Genomic DNA, 23,157 nt, shown 5'->3' on the forward strand with positions numbered 1-23,157 from the left:
AAAATTGCACTTGAAATCAGATGCTATTGAAGGTACCTGAAGTTCTAAGTTGCATTTAGTAAAAGAGACTTTTATACAGGTAATTTTGTCCTTATTCTTGAATACAAAATTTCCACTTCACTGATCTCCAGGGAGCAACACTGTGACACAACACCTCATCAGGGCCACTACCACTCCTGGCTCCACCAGGACGCGAGGCAGAGGCAGAAGTCCAAGTGCAAAGACCCGCAGGAGGAGGGGAGTGGTATTTTTGGCACTGATAGGAGTGGTGGTAGTTCACTGTGTCTGTCCTCACTCCCTAGGGTCGTGCAGTGAATGGAGGATGCAACCTTTCTTCTCTTGGGGCACACCCTGGGCCATTTGGGAGCCTCTGCCTGGTGGTAGTTGAGGTTCCCTTGATGGTGAACATTTAGCAGGGTGCAAGGCAGGAGAGCAGATTCAGGGACGGCGGACAGATGATGGTGGAGTCAATGACCAGGGCTGTTTGATAACAATAAATAAAGTCTCTCTTTATTGAATAGATGATAGAAGTTTTACTACATATCGCAGCAATAAGCACAGTTCCAAACTGGTATAATACAGAGCAGTCTTTTTCCAATAGCTGTGTATAGGCAGCAATGATGGTAGTTGTCTTTTCATAATGAATTCTCCTTTGCTGGCCAAGTCCTTTGCACTGTCCACACAGAGGTCCTGTCCATAAAATGGCTGCTGATGGCGGGTCATGTGTCCAGGCAAATCATTCAGTCTTCTCCATTCAAATACACTACACTTGCACTAAATTCTCAACATTGCAAGTGCAGATGGCAGATGTGGTATATTTGAATGGAGAAGGCTAAGTGATGTGTCTGGAGTTATTTTTGCCTGGTCACAAGACCCTCCATCAGCGGCCATCTTATGGACAGGTCTTCTGTGTGAACAGCACATCAAGGGAACATGATTTATGAAATAAAGCAAACAGCACAGAATATCAACAAATGTTTTTTTAAATCTTTTTTTATCTCTTTTCTGTGATTTTTGTTTATTTTGTAGTATATGCTTGAGGGAGTGGCACCTTCAAGTGTGAATGTGCTCCTATTTTGTCTTGGGAGTAGCATTCTTGTTCACTTTTGCCCTTCCTATCAAACAGACCGCCTTGTTTAGGTGGCACATATAGCTGTGCTTGCTCCTCCTCTCATCGGTTGCAGGATGCACACAGAGGTGACTAGGAGCAACACACTCTATGTGCAGAGTCTGCTCTCCTGAGCATAGATGCCCAATGGCATAGGTAGGTTTAGCGTAGGACCTGCCTGACCTGAGACCACCTTGGTGGGGGTAGATGGGCACAGATGTGTTTTGATCAAAATATATTGGCTAAGAGTCTCAGATTTTATTATACAGTCCTGATCAAAGGTTTAACCGCCTCACGTCCGCCCATAGGATATAAACGTCCTATGGGTGGACGTCTATTTCTGACAGCACGTTTTAAAACGTCCTGTCAGAAATAGCAGCTGCACGCTAATCGTGCAGCTGCTGATCGGGTTGCCCGCTGTCAGTGACAGCAGGGCAACCCAGAGAGGAGGCAGGGACAGTGCCCAGGTGTCCCTGCCTTCACGATCGCTGCAGACACAGCGCTCACCGAGCGCTGTGTCTGCAGAGCAGGAAGCGCTGTGCGCTTCCTGTTCCGGCCCGGCGGTCATGTGACCGCCGGGACCGGAGAGTGCAGGGGCTGTGTGAGGTCTCTCAGAGACCTCGATCAGCCCTGCTCTGAGGCTGTACAGCGCAGGATTGCTGCTGTACAGCCTCTCTGGGGGTGTATTTGTCCTGTAACTGGGGCTACTATCTCAGCCCCAGTTACAGGAGAAATCAACAGTGTAAAAAAAAATAAAAAGTGAAGTAAATGTCCCCCAGAGGTCTTGTATGACCTTATGGGGGACGAAAAGTGTAAAATAAAATAAAAATAAAATAAAGGGTTGAAAAAATAAAATAAAAAAAAGTTTCACATGTAAAAAAAAAAAAAATCCCAAGTAAGGAATAAAAAAAAAATTAAAAATAGAAAAAATAAAATAAAATAGACATATTTAGTATTGCCGCGTCCGTAAAAACCAGCCTTTATAAAAATATCACATGACCTAACCCCTCGGGTGAACACCGTAAAAAATAAATAAAAAAAACGGTGTCAAAACAAGCAATTTTTGTCACCTTGCATCACAAAAGGTGCAACACCAAGTGATCAAAAACGCGTATGTCCCACAAAATGGTACCAATAAAACCGTCACCTCATCCCGCAAAAAATGAGCCCCTACATAAGAAAATCTCTCAAAAAATAAAAAAACTATAGCTCTTAGAACATGGAGACACTAAAACATCATTTTTTTGGTTTCAAAAATGCTATTATTGTGTTAAAGTGAAACAAATAAAAAAAAGTATACATATTAGGTATTGCCGCGTCCGTAAAAACCAGCTCTATAAAAATATCACATGACCTAACCCCTCGGGTGAACACCGTAAAAAAAAAAAAAAAAAAAAACGGTGTCAAAACAAGCAATTTTTGTCACCTTGCATCACAAAATGTGCAACACCAAGTGATCAAAAACGCGTATGTCCCTCAAAATGGTACCAATAAAACCGTCACCTCATCCCGCAAAAAATGAGCCCCTACATAAGAAAATCTCTCAAAAAATAAAAAAACTATAGCTCTCAGAACATGGACACATTAAAACCTAATTTTTTGGTTTTCAAAAATGCTATTATTGTGTTAAAGTGAAACAAATAAAAAAAAGTATACATATTAGGTATTGCCGCGTCCGTAAAAACCAGCTCTATAAAAATATCACATGACCTAACCCCTCGGGTGAACACCGTAAAAAAAAAAAAAAAAAAACGGTGTCAAAACAAGCAATTTTTGTCACCTTGCATCACAAAATGTGCAACACCAAGTGATCAAAAATGCGTATGTCCCTCAAAATGGTACCAATAAAACCGTCACCTCATCCCGCAAAAAATGAGCCCCTACATAAGAAAATCTCTCAAAAAATAAAAAAACTATAGCTCTCAGAACATGGACACATTAAAACCTAATTTTTTGGTTTTCAAAAATGCTATTATTGTGTTAAAGTGAAACAAATAAAAAAAAGTATACATATTAGGTATTGCCGCGTCCGTAAAAACCAGCTCTATAAAAATATCACATGACCTAACCCCTCGGGTGAACACCGTAAAAAAAAAAAAAAAAAAACGGTGTCAAAACAAGCAATTTTTGTCACCTTGCATCACAAAATGTGCAACACCAAGTGATCAAAAATGCGTATGTCCCTCAAAATGGTACCAATAAAACCGTCACCTCATCCCGCAAAAAATGAGCCCCTACATAAGAAAATCTCTCAAAAAATAAAAAAACTATAGCTCTCAGAACATGGACACATTAAAACCTAATTTTTTGGTTTTCAAAAATGCTATTATTGTGTAAAACTTTAATAAATGAGAAAAAGTATACATATTAGGTATCGCCACGTCCGTAACAATCTGCTCTATAAAAATGTCACTTGACTGAACCCCTCAGGTGAACGCTGTAAAAATAAATAAATAGAAACTGTGCTAAAACAACCAATTTTTTGGTCACCTTGCCCCATAAAGTGTTATAATGAATGATCAAAAAATCATATGTACCCAAAAATAGTACTAATAAAACTGGCACCTTATCCCCTAGTTTCCAAAATGGGGTCACTTCTTGGGAGTTTCTACTGTAAGGGTGCATCAGGGGGCTTCAAATGGGACATGGCATCTAAAAACCATGTGGAGTTCCTTTCCTTCTGCGCCCTGCCGTGTGCCCATACAGCAGTTTATGACCACATGTGGGGTGTTTCTGTAAACCGCAGAATCTGGGTAATAAATATTGAGTTTTGTTTGGCTGTTAACCATCGATGTGTTAAAGAAAAAAATTGATTCAAATGGAAAATCTGCCAAAAAAGTGAAATTTTAAAATTTGATCTCCATTTTCCTTTAATTCTTGTGGAACGCCTAAAGGGTTAACAAAGTTTGTAAAATCGGTTTTGAATACCTTGAGGGGTGTAGTTTCTACAATGGGGTCATTTATGGGGGTATCCACTATGTAGGCCCCACAAAGTGACTTCAGACCTGAACTGGTCCTTATAAAGTGGGTTTTGGCAATTTTCTTAAAAATTTGAAGAATTGCTTCTAAACTTCTAAGCCTTCTAACGTCCTAAAAAAATAAAATGACATTTCCAAAATGATGCCAACATAAAGTAGACATATGGGGAATGTTAAATAATAAATATTTTATGAGGTATCACTTTCTGTTTTAAAAGCAGAGAAATTGAAATTTAGAAAATTGCGAATTTTTCAAATTTTTGGGTAAATTTGGGATTTTTTCATAAATAAAGGTGAAATATTTTGACTCAAATTTATGACTATCATGAAGTACAATGTGTCACGAGAAAACAATCTCTGAATGACTTGGATAAATAAAGGCGTTCCAAAGTTATTACCACATAAAGTGAGATATGTCAGTTTTGCAAAATTAGGCCTGGTCAGGAAGGGGGCAAAGGGCCCAGATGGGAAGTGGTTAAGACCACTTGAAAAATGGCAAAAAATCATATTTAGCATGGCTGGATCTTAACAAGATTCCAAGTAGAGCTTCAACATGCAACAAGAAGAAGTGGGAGTGCGACAAAACATTTTTTGAGCATTCAGATTAATGAAAACAACGAATAAACTGAAACAGGCTGTTTTTCAGCTGATCAAAAGTTTAAGACCACACCTCCAAAAAAAAACTAAACCCCCCCAAAACAGAAATCCAACTTCCAAACATGAACTCAGTAATGAGTGCTCCGCCGTTATTGTTTATCACTTCCAAAATTCGTTTCGGCATGCTTGATGCAAGCGTTTCCATGAGGTGAGTGGGAACATTTCTCCAAGTGGTGAAGACAGCCGCACGAAGGCCATCTACTGTCTGGAACTGTTGTCCATTTTTGTAAACTTCCCTTGCCATTCATCCCCAAAGGTTCTCAATTAGATTTAGATCAGGGGAACACGCAGGATGGGCCAAAAGAGTGATGTTATTCTCCTGGAAGAAGTCCCTTGTCCTGCGGGCATTGTGTACTGTAGCGTTGTCCTGTTGAAAAACCCAGTCGTTACCACACAGACGAGGGCCCTCAGTCATGAGGAATGCTCTCTGCAACATCTGGACATAGCCAGCGGCCGTTTGACGCCCCTACACTTCCTGAAGCTCCATTGTTCCACTGAAGGAAAAAGCACCCCAAACCATTATGGCGCCCCCTCCACTGTGGCGCGTAGAAAACATCTCATGTGGGATCTGCTTCTCATGCCAGTAACGTTGGAAACCATCAGGACCATCAAGGTTAAAAAAAATTCTCATCAGAGAATAAAACTTTCTTCACCTTTGAATGTCCCATGTTTGGTGCTCTCTTGCAAAGTCCAAACAAGCAGTTCTGTGGTGTTCAAGGAGACGAGGTCTTTGAAGACGTTTTTTGTTTTTGAAGCCCTTTAGTCTCAGATGCCGTCTGATGGTTATGGGGCTGCAGTCAGCACCAGTAAGGGCCTTAATTTGGGTCGAGGATCGTCCAGTGTCTTGACGGACAGCCAATTGGATCCTCCGGCTCAGTGCTGATGAAATTTTTTTGGGTCTTCCACTTGACTTTTTTGTTCCATAACCCTTAGGATCATTTAAGAAATTCCAAATGACTGTCTTACTGCGTCCCACCTCAGCAGTGATGGCGTGCTGTGAGAGACCCTGCTTATGCAGTTCAACAACCCGACCACGTTCAAAAAAGGAGAGTTTTTTTGCCTTTGCCATCACAACGTGTGACTACCTGACAGAGAAGGACAATGAATCCACATCTTTGCACAGATTTGGCCTTTTAAAGGCATGTGGTCCTAAAATTTGGATCAGCTGAAAAACAGCCCGTTTCAGTTTAATCGTTATTTTCAATTAATTGAATGCTCAAAAAATGTTTTGTCTCACTCTCATTTCTTCTTGTTGCATGTTGAAGCTCTACTTGGAACCTTGTTAAGATTCAACAATGTAAAATATGATTTTTTGCAGTTTTTCAAGTGGTCTTAAACTTTTGATCAGGACTGTATCAGAATGAGGACTTAGTCCATATATAATGCTTGCATCTATTTTGTTAGTGCATTATTATTATTTTTTTCTGTGATGTTTTTCATAAATGTAGCCAGGGACATCCACATATTTATTTATCATATCGTGATTTTTATCTCTTTTCTGTGATTTTTATTTATCAACAAAGGCTATATTAGTGTCATGTAGTCATCTTACATACACATTGGTCAAAAGTAGCCAGAAAGTGACCAACCCCTTTTGATCTTACTGCAATTCCTGAGCTGAGGGGTTCAGATCTAAGATTGGATGGCCAGTCCATCTCAAGATGTGGTGGGCGCCAAAGCAAAATACCCTAGTGACATAAACTTGCAGTACTTTACTGTCTGTTTCAGGCACGGCCTTGGTTGCATATGACCTGTATGGATTTCAGGCGTTCTCTTTCTCAGTTCAGTTGCTTTTCCTGGCAGCTTTTAGTCTTAAGGATGAAGGTTCCATGGATTAGGCCATGTTCTTTAGGAACTCAAACGTACACGTCCTTCCTCCAATCCTACTCAGCTTAGACTCACTAACCAGGGGGCAGCACTAGCCCATCACCAAGGCAACTGCACTAAAAAGCTGACACCTAACTATAGGTTGTCCATATGTAGCCATGTGGGATACATATAGCATAAAATAAATAAGTGCATCAACAACAAATCACAACAGTTAACTCGGTAGCATTAAATTAACCTTTGCAGTTATCCACTGGGCCACTGCACAAGGTAGGGGTCAATACGAAGAGACGAACATATGGTGATAAATCCAAGAAGTGGGCCAATTGGCAGAGTCCAGAACAAGTCAGGGGTCAGTACATGGGCAGACTTGAAGACTTGGCTAGGGGTAGATTCCAAGACATGGCAACTTACAGACTCCTAGTTTAACGAGATCACCTGACCGAAAAGGTTTTCCCCATGCAATAATCACTAGAGCAATGAGGTCCACCCACCAGTAGGAGGCAGAAAGAGGGTACTGGAACAAGTAGGGGTGCATAGCACAAAAAATTGCTGTCAAACCCTAAAGACGTGGTAAGGGCAGCCACTTGAGGTCAGTACCTAGCATCTCTTAGGGGTTGGAGACCAAACGAGCTCAAAAAACCTCTACAGTTCTTTTTATACCTATTTTCATATATTTGATCAATTCCAAATCAAAAACAACATATACTTTTACAGAGTATCTGTATAGTTACTCTGTGGTTGAGGATCTGTATGTATCTCTCACATCAGTTATTTGAGCACACAGTAAATTACAGAATTGATATTTAAGACCTTTTAATCAATTTTGGCTGGTGTCTGGGATGTGAAGCCTTACCTGGTCTCCAATGTCATCTGGTTGGTTCCCTACAGGAACTCTAGCAATGCCAGGGAGATCGATGATAGTCAGGTCAGGAACCTCAGGAGAGACCACCTCAAGACTTATAAGCTCAGAACTGATCCCCAGGTTTGTTCCGGCCATTAAATCCTGAGCTAAAAATTAGAAAGAATGATGTCAGAACCTTTAAGGATAATAGTAACAGGTGTTTTTTTTTTTAACATAGTAGGTACCACCTGAATGCAGATGATAGCACTGGATCTGCACATTTTACTGAAGACTTTTCATATTATTCATTGTACTGGGGAAGGCCTGGTGATGTGTACTGATGCCCACCATTAGCACCTTCACTCCTAGTCTACAAAAGGTGGCCACCAGTTGCCTCTGAAGAGTATTCATCAGGATGAACATAGATTACTTGATGAAACATGAATGGTGACAATAACCAGGCCCACAATGGGGCAAGTCACTCCACCCACATGCCAGGATGATCAGCAGGGGGACATAATAATTCTTGTTGCTCACCTTTCATGATCTCCTCCTCCACTTCCATGGGATCATTCAGCTCTATACTGATGGATTCATAACTGATTTTTCCCCTCCAATGGGAATCCTTTAAATCTTTGATAAGTTTCAGCTCCAGTGGACACCGAGTGACAATACCTGCAAAGCAAGAGGGTGGTCCGAAAGTCAGAAGTTTGGAACTCAACTGAACCTCAGGGCTGGGCTTAAGGGATGACAAACTAGGCAACTGCCCAGAGCCCAAGTTTCCTTGGGACCTCAAGGACTGGACCCCAAAGAGCAACCTGATAGTATAGCATGCCCTAGGTCATCAGGGACATTACTATTGCCACCTTCACTGTCCAAGACCACCTGGGACCGTGTAGATTTTTATGAGAGTTTTATTTGCACAATGAATGGCAGACTTAGTCAGATATTGACTAGGCTGTTTCTAGTGCATTGCACTGAGCCAGCCAGAATCCAACTCTGTACTGATGAGGGACAAGCACCCCAAAATAGCTGTCTACGGATAGATATCTGGCCTGGCATGACATTCCCTTGTCAAATCCCAAGGTTTGTTAAACAGTCAGATCTTGACTCATAGAAGCCACTTCCAATAGGTGGCGCTGGCGAGATGGTTTCTGTTTCTTGGGATATTCCTCTTTGCATACTCCTATGAGAACAAAATGATAAGTGGAAAAAAATAATTTCACCCGATCCTCCTCTCCCCCGGCATCATCTGTTGGGGGAGAGTCAGGAGCTCCCTATAGACATTAAACTGTTCACCGAACCCGCAGAGAATGGTGGGTTCTGCCAAAAATACACTAATGTGTATAGAAGCCTTTAAAAAAAACTAATAAATTATTCAAAATATGGCAGATGCTCTTTTTTCCTCTCTAATTGGGCCAAACACAATAACGTTTGTGTGAAAATACCGGTATCTATATAGACAGATTTATACCTAGGCAGCGCCAAGTATATATGCTAGTACATCTATAAATATATACTGTGCCTCTAAAAAAATTCACCCCCTTCTCCGATATCCCACCAGATTATTCCCCCTTGTTGTACCATAGCGCTGTGTGCTGGCACTGCCCAACAATGATAAAGCCAAGTCTGTGGAACTCATTGTCCATGTAGTCACCATTGCTATGTCTGGACTAATTTGCTTTGCTCACCGCTGCCTCTGGGAAGAGCGATTCCAGACAGAGCCTCCAAAACAGAACTTTTGCCAGAACTTTGATCGCCAATCACAGCGATCGCCGGTAATGCCAGATCCTTCTCCACCCCTAGTGACCTCAGCGAGTCAATGAGGTCAATACATGGACGGATCTTCTCCTCATAGGTGTTATATAAGTAGTTCGACATTCTGTAAGAACAACAATTTTGAAAAATGTACAGTACAATAAAATTTACCTTAAAGGATTTTCTTGGGCTACAGAATTCATGGTTTGTCCTTAAAGGGGTTTTCCAGCCTACAGATGTTGGTGACCTATCCTCAGGGAACCAACAGTGCACCGAGTGGAAGCAGAAGGCACTGTACAGATTCCAGCACCATGGCAGCCTGAAACAGCATATCAGTGGTGGTGCCGGTGTCACACCCCCACCGATCTGATATTGATGCCCTATCCTGAGCATCCTTTTAATCTAGTACACCAATATCAGACACTCGGCACTCGTGCTGATCAACTGATTGAAGAGGCCGCAGCCCTCTACATTTCCTTCACTGCCTACCAACCACAGTGCAGTACTTAGAGCTCAGAGCAGCTCAGCCCCATTCAAGGTAGGTAGCCCATCTGGTCTGATCCCACAGACAAGCTACAGTAGCAAAACTTTATTGAAAAGTTACTGCTGGTGGTGATAGAAAGGCATCAGAACACACAGGACATTGCAGTTTGAGGCTGCACGGTTGCAGGATGGTAGGTGTGCCCGTTCTCAGTGGCAGACTTTACCCCCATGCAAACCAAGCAAATGCTTGGGGCCCTAGATATCAGGCAGCCTCATGCTGGCCATGGGCTGTTGGCAGACAAAAAGGACTAAAGGGGTGAACATACTACCTGTGAGGCCTGTTTAGCTGCATAGAGATATGGGGGTGTGAGGTGGCCCTTACCACCTATAGGGCAGTAGCGGAAATACTCAGACTGCACTGCTAAGCTAGGTGTGAGACTCAGCAGGCCCTCAGGGGTGGGCCTTAGCTGGCTTATGGGGGCAGAACTTAGTAGTGCAATGGGGCAGAGCTTAGCTGTGTAAAAGGATGGAGCTTAGTAGTTTGAGAAGACAGAGCTTAGCCAGGCAGCGGCAGCCCCCCTGGTATAACTGTTGTTGGGCCCCAAAAATGCTAAACCTGCCCCTGCAGACCCCTTTCCACTGCAAGAGTGCCTAAAATGGGCCCGTGAGCATCAGACCTGGACTATGAAAGAAGGTAAACATACTGGCTGTGAGGCCGGTTTAGTTGCATAAAGACCTGGGAGTGTGAGGTGGCCCTTACCATCTATAGAGCAGTAGCAGAAATCCCCAGAATGCACTGCTAAGCTGGGAGTGAGACAGAAGGCCCTCAGGGGTGGAGCTTAGCTGGCTGATGGGAGCAGAACTTAGTAGTGCAACGGGGCAGAGCTTAACTGTACAACAGGACGGAGCTTAGTAGTGTGAGGAGACAGAGCTTAGTAGTGTGAGGAGACAGAGTTTAGCAGTGCAGCGGGGGCCCCCCAGGTACAACTTTGCATGGGCCCCCAGAAATTGTAAACTTGACCCTGCAGACTCCTTTCCACCGCAAAGGTGCCTAAAATGGGCATGTGAGCATCAGAACTGGAACATGAAAGAAGGTAGCCTGGTCTGATGAATCACACGCACACTGTTCAGACATGATAGATTTTTAATGTGATTGTGCACTATATGTGTATTATGGATCAGAACTAGTGATGAGGGAATTGGGTTTGTCCTGCTTCGGGCGAACCTGATTTGTTCATCTCTATAACTGAATCCCTGTCTGTACACGCTGTAAAATGTATTGGCTCAGACGAGGCTGTTTGAAGATGGCCACCGTTATCACAAGACTGTGAGCCGTGACACATGCATTGATACATTTCATAACGAATCCAAACCTGAATTAGTGGCGCGCGCCACAACCATTAATAAAACCAGGTTCAAATTCATTATGAAATATATTTATGCATGCGCCACCACTCACAGTAACGGCGCATGCACATGACTAATATTATTATAACCATGTATCAACAGGCACTCTACCATCTGGGACTGCATCAAGGTTCAATGCTTTAATAATATATCCCTCAAATCAAAATACATAATACAATAAAAACTTCAAAGTTAAAAAAATATGTCCACATTAATAGCAAAAATTCGTATTTATCATAAATAAATAGATGATGGACTATCAGATATATGTTCTCCTTTTTGTAAACATTTAGTTCATGATTGAGATATTGTAGACTTTGGATCCTTATTTAAACATGATTAGTAAAAAAATAAAACATAAAAAAATATATAGTTCCTGATGTGAAAAAGAGTAGTTGATATTAGTGGTATTAGTTGATCATGATTGGAATATTTAATCAATGTTCAAGATTATGTTTGGTCAATGATCCCAATGATTAGTATTTTTGTTAATTCCGTATATGAATCATTCATTTTATATATTGAACTGATATGCAGTATCTGTTGATTGGTTTTGGTTATTTAATGTTTAGAAGAATATATGTATTGTAAGAAGGTACCTGGAATCATCGTGGATGGAAGGTATGTGTCACCGAGGTTCCTGGCCTCGGTGAAGTAAGAGCCGGTATTTTATGTGTCAGCAGCAGCTATTGCTAACTGACACCTTAAGATTTAGCATGGCTGTCATAGCTGATCCGGGACGGCTCTTACTGGGAGTAGTCAAAGTGCTGGGTGGGTGACTACTCCCCATGTTCCAGGCCGGGTTTTGCCAGGCATAAAAACCAGCCAGCACTGCCAGGTGTGGTGGAGCTCAGGAGTCTGTGTGCTGTGAACTAAGGGCTGTGCTGGAATTTCAGCCAGGCTGGAGGACTCAGGCCCCTCTAAAGGCGAACAGGCCGCCTATGGACTTGATGAGGCTGAACTGCTAACAGGGTGTGAATGAACACCCAGGAGAAAAGGTGACTTTTATTGTTTATGGACTTTCCTTGTGTGTGAACAAACACCAAGCCACCTGCGTTTTGTGATACACCAATGTGTGAATAAACACTGCTGTTTGATTCAAGAACTGTGTACTTTTGCCTGTATACTGCATCCGCTAGTCCTAACTACCAGAGCAAATCCCCACAGTATACACAGAGAGCTATTCTTTTGCTGCTAGCAGCTCTTATTACAGGACAGCGGCCATTTTGTTTCCCCTGATGATTGCTCCCTAGACAACATGAGCCATTATAAATAATGAAAGGCATTTGGGAATATATTTATTATAAAGTAATATTTAAGTATTTTCATTTTCTTAATTCAAGGAGAACCCCTTTAAGAAGACTCCCTGTATGCTGAGCGTTATGCTTCCTCCTTGGAATATCCATGCTCCAGAACTGCTATGAAATAATAGTGAGGGAAAAAAGAGAAAGAAATGAATAAAAAAAAATACATATGTTGCTCCACTATATGCCTTAGAAAGAATATATATAGGACATGTTGGCCCTGTAGGGATTCGCTCTGGTAGTTAGGATAAGCGGGCACAGTCCAGAGGCAAAATACAAGTTCGTAATTCAAACTTCAGTGTTATTCACACATGATGCCAAAAACAAAACATCACTTTTGCAGTGTTGGTGTTACTTCACACCCAATGGCAACTTAATAAAACGAAAGTCACCTTGGTGGCAGTTCTGCCTCAGAAAGTTCAAATACAGGCTTTAGGCGGCCTGTTCCCCTGACACACGGGTCTCCGCTCTCCAGCCCAGCACAGGCCCCAGATCCCAGCACACAGACCTCCTGAGCTCCACTGTCAGACGGAGGAAACCCTCTCCACCTGGCAGTGCTGGCTGGTTTTTATGCCTGGCAAAACCCAGCCTGGAACGTGGGGAGTAGTCACCCACCCAGCACTTTGACTACTCCCAGTAAGAGCCATTCCGGATAGGCTATTACAGCCATGCTAAGTACCAAGGTGTCGAACAGCAAATGCTGCTGACTCATAAAAACGTCTCTTACTCCACCGAGGCCAGGAACCTCGGTGACACGTACCTTTCATCCACGATGATTCCTTGTACCTTCTTACAGCCTTCCAGTTAAAAGATAAATTTTTTAGGATGTTTTTATTGTCAATAATGCCCAATATGGTTTAGTGGTGGGAAGTGTGTTTTAAATTGAAAAAACGCATTGGAAACACATTTGCGCTTTATATGTTTTTTCCTGATATCCAACAGACAGTTGATTGGAATGATATCTAGTAATAAGTACCCCTTATATGTAAAAATATATGAAAAGCACTCCGAAATCATGGGAGCATCTATGCATAAAAGTGAGAATAAAAAGACGGAGGAAGGGAGGTCTTCGGATGATACATATATCGTGTTCTATTACATATATATGTAGATAGGATATATATGGGGTATGTTGTCTTTTAAAGGCTAAAAGACATATTTTTTGATGAATTTCAATGTTTTTTGATGTTATTAATCTTTAATTTGATTTACTAATAAGAAATATTCACTCAAGATGAAAAACGCATAGAAAAACGCATTAAAAAGGCAGGTGCGTTTTTTCTGATGTCTAACAAATCGTTAATTGGATTGATATCTAGTAACAAACAAACTTATGATCATTATTACACATATGGTATAATAGATGTGTCTCTTAGGCTACATGCACACGACCCTTCCGTTTTTTGCGGTCCGCAAATTGCGGATCCGCACAAAACGGAAGCCCCCCGCGTGCCTTCCGCAATTTGCGGAACGGAACTGGCGGACAATTGTAGAAATGCCTATTCTTGTCCGCAAAACGGACAAGAATAGGACATGTTATTTTTTTTTTTTTGCGGGGCCACGGAACGGAGCAACGGATGCGGACAGCACACGGAGTGCTGTCCGCATCTTTTGCGGCCCCATTGAAGTGAATGGGTCCGCACCTGAGCCGCAAAAACTGCGGCTCGGATGCAGACCAGAACTACGGTTGTGTGCATGAGGCCTAATATGTAAAAATGCATGGAAAGCACACCAAAATTGTAGGTGCGTCTTGTATGCCCCTATATGCAGCATGTTAGATCTGTGACATATAGAGATACAATATTGAGGATCCAATCCAGATTTCCAATTATACCTCATTGAGAGGTCCCGTCCCACACAGCGGTAGAGTTTAATTAGTACATTCAATGGATTGCATATGGGACCACTGATGAAGGAGCATGCAAGCTCCGAAACGCGTTTTGTGACATTTGATGCAATCCAAAAGGACCCCCTAAAGATTACAGCCGAGACTCACAACTGTAAATTTGATTGAAGCAAGTGATTATCCTATCCAGTTAAGAAAGCAGCGCCAGTTGCGGCCCTCGGCAATGAGCCTGCCATATCGACATGTCGATCAACAAGTGGGACGCCACGTGGGACGCCAAGCCAAGAGGAAGCATAACGCTCAGACACATCGCTCAGCATACGGGGAGCCTGCTTAATAACAGGAGGTACCGCATATACAGCCTGCATATCTTGTGAAAACGACAGCGGGGTAATAAGAGCTGCTAGCAGCAAAATAAAAGCTCTCTATATATACTGTACATATATTCTTCTGAACATTAAATAACCAATCAACAGATACTGCATATCAGTTCAATATATTAAATGAATGATTCATATACTGAATTAACAAATACTAATCATTGGCATCATTGACCAAACATAATCTTGAACATTGATTAAATATTCCAATCATGATCAACTAATACCACTAATACCAACTACTCTTTTTCACATCAGGAACTATATATTTTTTAATGTTTTATTTTTATTTTTTACTAATCATGTTTAAATAAGGATCCAAAGTCTACAATATCTCAATCATGAACTAATGTTTACAAAAAGGAGAACATAAATCTGATAGTCCATCATCTATTTATTTATGAGAAATGCAAATTTTTGCTATTAATGCGGACATATTTTTTAACTGTATTAATTTTTTATTGTACTGATTTAATGCTTATGTATTTTGATTTGAGGGATATCTTATTAAAGCATTGAACCTTGATGCAGTCTCAGATGGTAGAGTGCCTGTTAATACATTATTATACACTGTAATTATCCTTAATATTGAGCGGCTACAGGGTAAGCCTTTAACTGAGCGCCTAGACCCAGACATTACGATGGGTGAGCCACTGTATTCATTTCTTATTCAGCATGACTAATATAGTCTCGCGATAACTGAGGCCACCTTTAAATAGCCTCATTGGAGACAATACATTTTACAGCGTGTACGGAAATAGAGATTCAGTTATAGAAGTGAGCAAATCTTTGAAAATTGTATATATTTGTGGAGTGTGTGTAATTAGCAGCTTTTAAATAGTTAATGAGTATGCACACCTTACATGCCGTGGAAGAAGCTGAAGTGGTGAAATCCAGGTCAGGCAAAGGATTCAGTATGCCACATTTTATTGCTGATTTGATTCTTGTATTCTGGAAGTATGGCAGTAAATTGCTTCTGAATTATGCAATGTGGCAACGTTACACTGTTTTCATTTTATTTTCAAAGGATCCCTATTGCAATGTGGATTGGACTTTAAAACCCATGGAACTACAGACCATCGGGTCAGCTAATTCGTTCTGTTGAGTGGTAGATATTCTGCCACTTACCGGTATGTACATGAGAGAAGTGTCTGAAGAGTGTGAGTGGCAATCTCTTGGACAAACAATGGAACTGGCTATACTCATTCCCCTAGAGACACCAGTTGCATGTAGAATTCCAGTGAGGGAGATGAAATAGATATGTCTTTAGGTAATTTACTGAATGTACCTTGAGAAATGACATAGAGGTGAACGGAAAATCCTCTCTCCAACTCAGGAAAGCACTGCTGGACACGGACTATGAGCTCACAGAAGAGGAGGCGTTACAGGATGAAAAGCATATGGAAATTACAGCCACAGATAACTTCTTAAAACCAAATATTTATACACCATAAGGTATAACAGAACAGAGAAGGCAATTAAGATGGATTCTAGTTGGGAAGCCATTAGCCGGGAAAGCACAATAAAACTTTTGGGGTCATTTATCAAACTGGTGTAAAGCAGAAGTGGCTTAGTTGCCCATAGCAACCAATCAGATTCCACCTTTAATTTTTGACACCTCCTTTGGAAAATAAAAGGTGGAATCTGATTGGTTGCTATAGGCAACTAAGCCACTTCTACTTTACACCAGTTTGATAAATGACCCCATTTGTTTCTATTGTCACTTTTTAGCATTTGGACGGTGTTTAGCTTTTAAATGTTGCATAATGTAATGTAATGTTCTAATGTTTTTTATGCCCTTGAATAGTGTTATATGGATTAGTCAGGGCTAATAAACCTGACTATGCCCCTGTAGGAAGCTAGGTGTTGGACTTAGGTCCCCCCTAGCTCAGTCAGTTTCTATCTGAGAAAGGGAGAGAAGCTAGATGTGCTCACTTCTCAGAGAACTAGTCCTTCACCCCAGAGAACCACTATCCCTGAGAAATCCACAAAGAGGAAACCATCTCTACTACACAGTACTCCAGGCAATCAGAAAGAAAAGAACTAGAAGGTCCAGAATCGGCATGGCCGATCAATGGAGTCAGTCAGTAAGGTATTGGCTGTTTAAAGCTGAGACTTTAGTGCAATGAGAGGGACATTGTTAAAACATCCTTCACACTTGGACATAATCTGGCCCACCATATCTTAATTCTGTTCCTCTCAGCTGGAAGTTAGGCCTAGTTCACACAAACGTTTTTTTTTGCGAGTGTACGGGCCGTTTTTTTGTGTTCCGTATACGGAACCATTCATTTCAATGGTTCCGCAAAAAAAACGGAATGTGTTCCGTAAGCATTCCATTTCCGTATTTCCGTTTTTCCGTTCCGTTGAAAGATAGAACATGTCCTATCATTGCCCGCAAATCACGTTCCGTGGCTCCATTCAAGTTAATGGGTCCGCAAAAAAAACGGAACACATACGGAAATGCATCCGTATGTCTTCCGTATCCGTTCCATTTTTGCAGAACCATCAATTGAAACTGTTGTGCCCAGCCCAATTTTTTCTGTGTAATTACTGTATACTGTATATGCCACACGGAAAAAACGGAACGGAAAAACGGAAAGGAAACGGAAACACAACGGAACTCAAAAATGGAACAACGGATCCGTGAAAAACGGACCGCAAAAAACTATAAAAGCCATACGTTTGTGTGAATTAGGCCTTATAGTCACCATTGCAAGAGTAATATTGTCAACTGTAGAGTACTACAACCCCTAATCTGGCCTATATCCATACATTGCAATCTGGATGGATTTTCACTGTAAATATTTTGCAACTGTGTTTTTATCCCTTTTCCTCATTTTAGCAAAGAGACACTACAGCACCTACAACTCATGGCGTGCACCTCTACAACACTCATAACACCAATGCACCCTAATAACCATCAGGCAGGAGCCCCAACATCAGGGTGTGCCCCAATGGCAGAAAGGGTGCACCCTCCTATCACTTCCCTGGCTCTAGGGAGCATCTGTGTGAGGATTGCCACTGTGAATAATTATTGCAGCCAAAGCCACTACTACTCCCATCCTCCACTCTGCTCCTCTGCTTGCGGCACATATTTCCTATGATACAAAACTTATGGTTTATCTTTCATCCCAGGCATCTATATCAGACTCTTGGCTCCTCCACTGATCGGCTGATTGAAGGGCCCTGCCACTGGCTACAGAGCCACAAATAGTGGCTGTGCTGGGTATTGGAGCTCGAAGCAGCTCAGCTATATCTCCAAACCATCTTGGATCTGGTAGGTCCCAGATTTCAGCGGGTGTCCCATAGTCCCAGGAGGGCTGGGACCAGTGGCATAACTAGAGGTCTATGGGCCCAGGGCAAACTTTGGATTGGGCCCCCCCATTAACCCGCAACCCCATTACCCCGCCCCCCTCCCCCGCCACTCGCTCTGTATATATATAATTTGGCCCCCACCCAGACTATATATATTTCACTTGGCCCCCACCCAGACTGTATACATTTCATTTGGCCCCCACCTAGACTATATATATATTTCATTTGGCCCCAACCCAGACTGTATATATTTTATTTGGCCCCCACCCAGACTATATATATTTCATTTGGCCCCCACCTAGACTATATATATTTCATTTGGCCCCCACCTAGACTATATATATTTCATTTGGCCCCCACCTAGACTATATATATTTCATTTGGCCCCCACCCAGACTATATATATTTCATTTGGCCCCCACCAAGACTGTATATATTTCATTTGTAGTATGAAGCACAACAAAATTCCAGCACTCACGATTTTGGTAGCTAAAATCTTCGTCTTTTAATCAGGCAGTAGACAGTTTAGACAGGACATCCACCCACAAGTGAAGCAACTTTGACGCGTTTCGAACAATAGTTCTTAGTCGTAACAATGAGCTGTGTTACCTCTGGTGGTTTTATGTTGGTTTGTAGAGTAATTACTCACTGCCCCCCACCTGCAGGGCGGGGGAGCAGAGGAGGCAAAGCACACTTTAACCTCTTATTTTCCAGATGTAGCAGTGCTCATGTGTTTTACAATATGCATTGATCATTTATGCATCCACATATAGTCATCAGTTTGTCAATTAAATCAAACGTGAAATATAACATAAATAAAAACAGTATACATAATAAAATTATGGTAGAATATCAAATGTCACGATAGCAGTAGAACACCACACCAGCTATATACAACCGCATCCATGCATGGATCCATATGTGACAGTGTTCCCACTGCTATATCTGACATAGGCTCTTTCCCTCTCCCCGCTCCCGCTAGTACTCTCAATTGCAGTGTAAAAGGTAATATGATGCAAAAAGAGACCATTGGTCAATAGAAATACATGAGCTCTTTTTTCATATTCAGGCCATTAGGATGCCTGGTATTCAATTTGAAAATCCAGAAGGCTTCTCTCAATCTCACCAGACGTTTAAGATCTCCTCCTCTGCTAGGTAGTCTTACTTGTTCTATTGCAAAAGCTTTGAAATTGCGCACTTGGCTTTCATGTTTGCAAATAAAGTGTCTGGCCGCATTGGATATGTTCACACTGTGCGGATTTTTTATGTAGTTAAGGTGCTCCAAAATTTGAATTTTGAGCTTTCTGGTGGTGCAGCCCACATACATCATGTCACAGGCTACACATTTTATAATGTATATCACCCCTATTGAATTACAATTAATATATGATTTGATTGGGTAGGTATGGGAATTATTGGCATCATGGAAGGTTTTTGTATTCACTGCATATGTGCAGGTGCGGCAGCGCAAGCCTCCGCATTTGGTAAAACCTTTATAGATTAGCCATGGATCCCGTTTATGTTTAACCCTTTGTGTATACATAGATGGAGACAAATCGTTTCCTATAGTTCTTGGCCGTCTAGACTCAATTCTGCAACCTTGTTTTAGCATTCAGTGCAATACTTCGTCATCATAGAGGATTGGTAAATATCTCTTAATAATTTGTTGTATTTTTTCGAATTGTTTGCTGTATGTCAAAACATGTGTGGGTAGATTTTCATTGTCATTTTTATCCGATCCTACAACTCCAGGTTTCTGTATAAAATTATTTTTCTCACGGATTGGGAAGAGTAATTCTTTCCTATTTTTACTTTTTGTTATAGCTAGACCTCTGGATATCATCCATTTGGGGATATGCTCTCTGTTTTAATCTATCTGCAATAATTTGGGCTTCTATTTCAAAAGCCGCTGCGGTACTGCAGTTTCTGTAGGCGCCTGTGAACTCTCCCACAGGGATTGATTTTATTGTGTGAGTAGGGTGGTGGCTGTTTGCCCGTAACAGAGTATTCCCTGTTATTTCCTTGCGATAGGTTTTAGTTTGAATGATTTGGCCAGGTTTTCCCAGAAGTGTAAGGTCAAGGAAATTGATACTTTGTGAATGCTCCGTATGTGTGAATTTTAAATTATATGCATTATTTTCAAGGTATCGCATGAAGTGCTGTATGGCAGGCACATCGCCGCTCCATATGAGGAGCATATCGTCAATGTACCTGCCATACCACACCACATGTTCCCTGAAGGGATTTTTCACATTATAAACATATGCTTCCTCCCAATAAGACATTGTCAAATTAGCCAGGGAGGGTGAGTACTTGGCACCCATTGATACGCCAGAGGTCTGTACATAGTATATAGAGTTAAACGAGAAGTAATTGTGAGACATGAGGAATTGGGTGACAGATCGGATGTAATCTATAAGATCCTCAGAAAAATTACTATATTTGTGCAGGTGAAATTCCAGTGCTAGCATCGCCACATGATGTGGTATCGATGGGTAAAGCGACACCACATCAATAGACAGCCATCTATAATTTTCGTCCCAGGTCATATCATAAAAAGATTGTAGAATTGAAGTGGTGTCTTTAATGTACCCTGGAATTCTTTTAACCAAGGGCTGCAAATTGCAGTCTAGCCACTCGCCTAGCCTTTCTGTTAGGGATCCAATCCCACTGACTATGGGACGTAGAGGAGGGGGGAATTGGCCCTTGTGGATTTTTGGAAGAGCATGCATTATGGGTGTAACTGTAAATTTGACATTTAAATAGCTGAATTGCTTTTGACTAATATGATTACACTCCAAGCCCCTTCTTAGGATATCAAGAAATTCTACCCTGTATTTAAGCTGGGGATCTGTATCCAACCTTTGATACACTGCAGAGTCTGAGAGCAGTTTATTCATTTGTTCACAGTACATGTCACAATCCAGGACGACGACAGAGCCCCCTTGTCAGCCATTTTTATGACTATGCGTTCGTTATCAGATAATTCTTTGATAGCTTTTTTATGTTTCATGGACAGGTTGGCATGTCCCCCCTCGTCCTGGATGTGATTGTGCATCTGTTTCAACTCCTTTTCTATAATATCCTGAAAAGTGTCCATGTTTGTAGTTCTGGACATGGTAGGATAGAAACCTGGATTGGTAGTTCTGAATTTTTGGGCACTAACATGTTCATCATATTCAAATGATTCCCCACGGAGATCGGTGAGACATGTTAAAGCTAGTTGTTCTTGGAAAGACAAATGAAGGTATTCATTTTCAATCCTGTTTTCAGAACATGTCTGATCGATATTCGGCAGGGGCTCATCCACATTGATATCACTGAAATGTCTAGTGACTGTCAATTGTCTTACAAATTTATTAATATCTAATATAGTAGAAAAAATATTTATATATTTCATTTGGCCCCCACCCAGACTGTATATATTTCATTTGGCCCCCACCCAGACTATATATATTTCATTTGGCCCCCACCTAGACTATATATATTTCATTTGGCCCCCACCTAGACTATATATATTTCATTTGGCCCCCACCCAGACTATATATATTTCATTTGGCCCCCACCCAGACTATATATATTTCATTTGGCCCCCACCTAGACTGTATATATTTCATTTGGCCCCCACCTAGACTATATATATTTCACTTGGCCCCCACCAAGACTATATATATTTCATTCGGCCCCCACCCAGACTATATATATTTCATTTGGCCCCCACCCAGACTATATATATTTCATTTGGCCCCCACCTAGACTATATATATTTCACTTGGCCCCCACCAAGACTATATATATTTCATTCGGCCCCCACCCAGACTATATATATATCATTTGGCCCCCACCCAGACTGTATATATTTCATTTGGCCCCCACCTAGACTATATATATTTCATTTGGCCCCCACCCAGACTATATATATTATTTGGCCCCCACCTAGACTATATATATTTCATTTGGCCCCCACCTAGACTATATATATTTCACTTGGCCCCCACCAAGACTATATATATTTCATTCGGCCCCCACCCAGACTATATATATTTCATTTGGCCCCCACCCAGACTATATATATTTCATTTGGCCCCCACCTAGACTATATATATTTCACTTGGCCCCCACCAAGACTATATATATTTCATTCGGCCCCCACCCAGACTATATATATATCATTTGGCCCCCACCAAGACTATATATATTTCATTCGGCCCCCACCCAGACTATATATATTTCATTTGGCCCCCACCCAGACTATATATATTTCATTTGGCCCCCACCCAGACTATATATATTTCATTTGGCCCCCACCCAGACTATATATATTTAATTTGGCCCCCACCAAGACTATATAGATTTCATTTGGCCCCCACCCAGACTATATAGATTTCATTTGGCCCCCACCAAGACTATATATATTTCATTTGGCCCCCACCAAGACTATATATATTTCATTTGGCCCCCACCCAGACTATATATATTTCATTTGGCCCCCACCAAGACTATATATATTTCATTTGGCCCCCACCAAGACTATATATATTTCATTTGGCCCCCACCAAGACTATATATATTTCATTTGGCCCCCACCAAGACTATATATATTTCATTTGGCCCCCACCAAGACTGTATATATTTCATTTGGCCCCCACCCAGACTATATATATTTCATTTGGCCCCCACCCAGACTATATATATTTCATTTGGCCCCCACCCAGACTATATATATTTCATTTGGCCCCCACCAAGACTATATAGATTTCATTTGGCCCCCACCCAGACTATATATATTTCATTTGGCCCCCACCAAGACTATATATATTTCATTTGGCCCCCACCAAGACTATATATATTTCATTTGGCCCCCACCCAGACTATATATATTTCATTTGGCCCCCACCAAGACTATATATATTTCATTTGGCCCCCACCAAGACTATATATATTTCATTTGGCCCCCACCAAGACTATATATATTTCATTTGGCCCCAACCCAGACTATATATATTTCATTTGGCCCCCCACCAAGACTGTATATATTTTATTTGGCCCCCACCCAGACTGTATATATTTCATTTGGCCCCCACCCAGACTGTATATATTTCATTTGGCCCCCACCCAGACTATATATATTTCACTTGGCCCCCACCCAGACTATATATTTTTTTTTATTTTGACCCCTGTATATAATTGAATGATTGGCTGCCCCTGCCCACCTCTCACTCTGTATAGATTATATTTTCTTGTGGCACC

General features: G+C 41.5%; 1 protein-coding gene across 2 annotated transcripts in view; it reads right to left on the bottom strand.

The window, feature by feature from the left end:
* The window catches only part of LOC120994467 (interferon-induced GTP-binding protein Mx1-like), a 47,913-nt gene that overhangs the window by 21,629 nt on the left and 3,127 nt on the right, over nucleotides 1-23,157 (bottom strand). The window contains exons 2-4 of one of the 2 annotated variants that reach the window (XM_040423067.1): nucleotides 9,106-9,296; nucleotides 7,952-8,089; nucleotides 7,427-7,581 (exon numbers count right to left, since the gene is read on the bottom strand). In XM_040423067.1, coding sequence (XP_040279001.1) covers nucleotides 7,427-7,581; nucleotides 7,952-8,089; nucleotides 9,106-9,296 — 484 coding nt within the window. Of the gene's footprint in view, nucleotides 1-7,426; nucleotides 7,582-7,951; nucleotides 8,090-9,105; nucleotides 9,300-23,157 lie in introns of both variants that reach the window. The other variant, XM_040423068.1, reaches the window with a different exon arrangement.

Source organism: Bufo bufo, chromosome 3 (genome assembly GCF_905171765.1).
Source record: "Bufo bufo chromosome 3, aBufBuf1.1, whole genome shotgun sequence".
In the NCBI taxonomy this organism is placed as follows: Eukaryota; Metazoa; Chordata; class Amphibia; order Anura; family Bufonidae; genus Bufo; species Bufo bufo.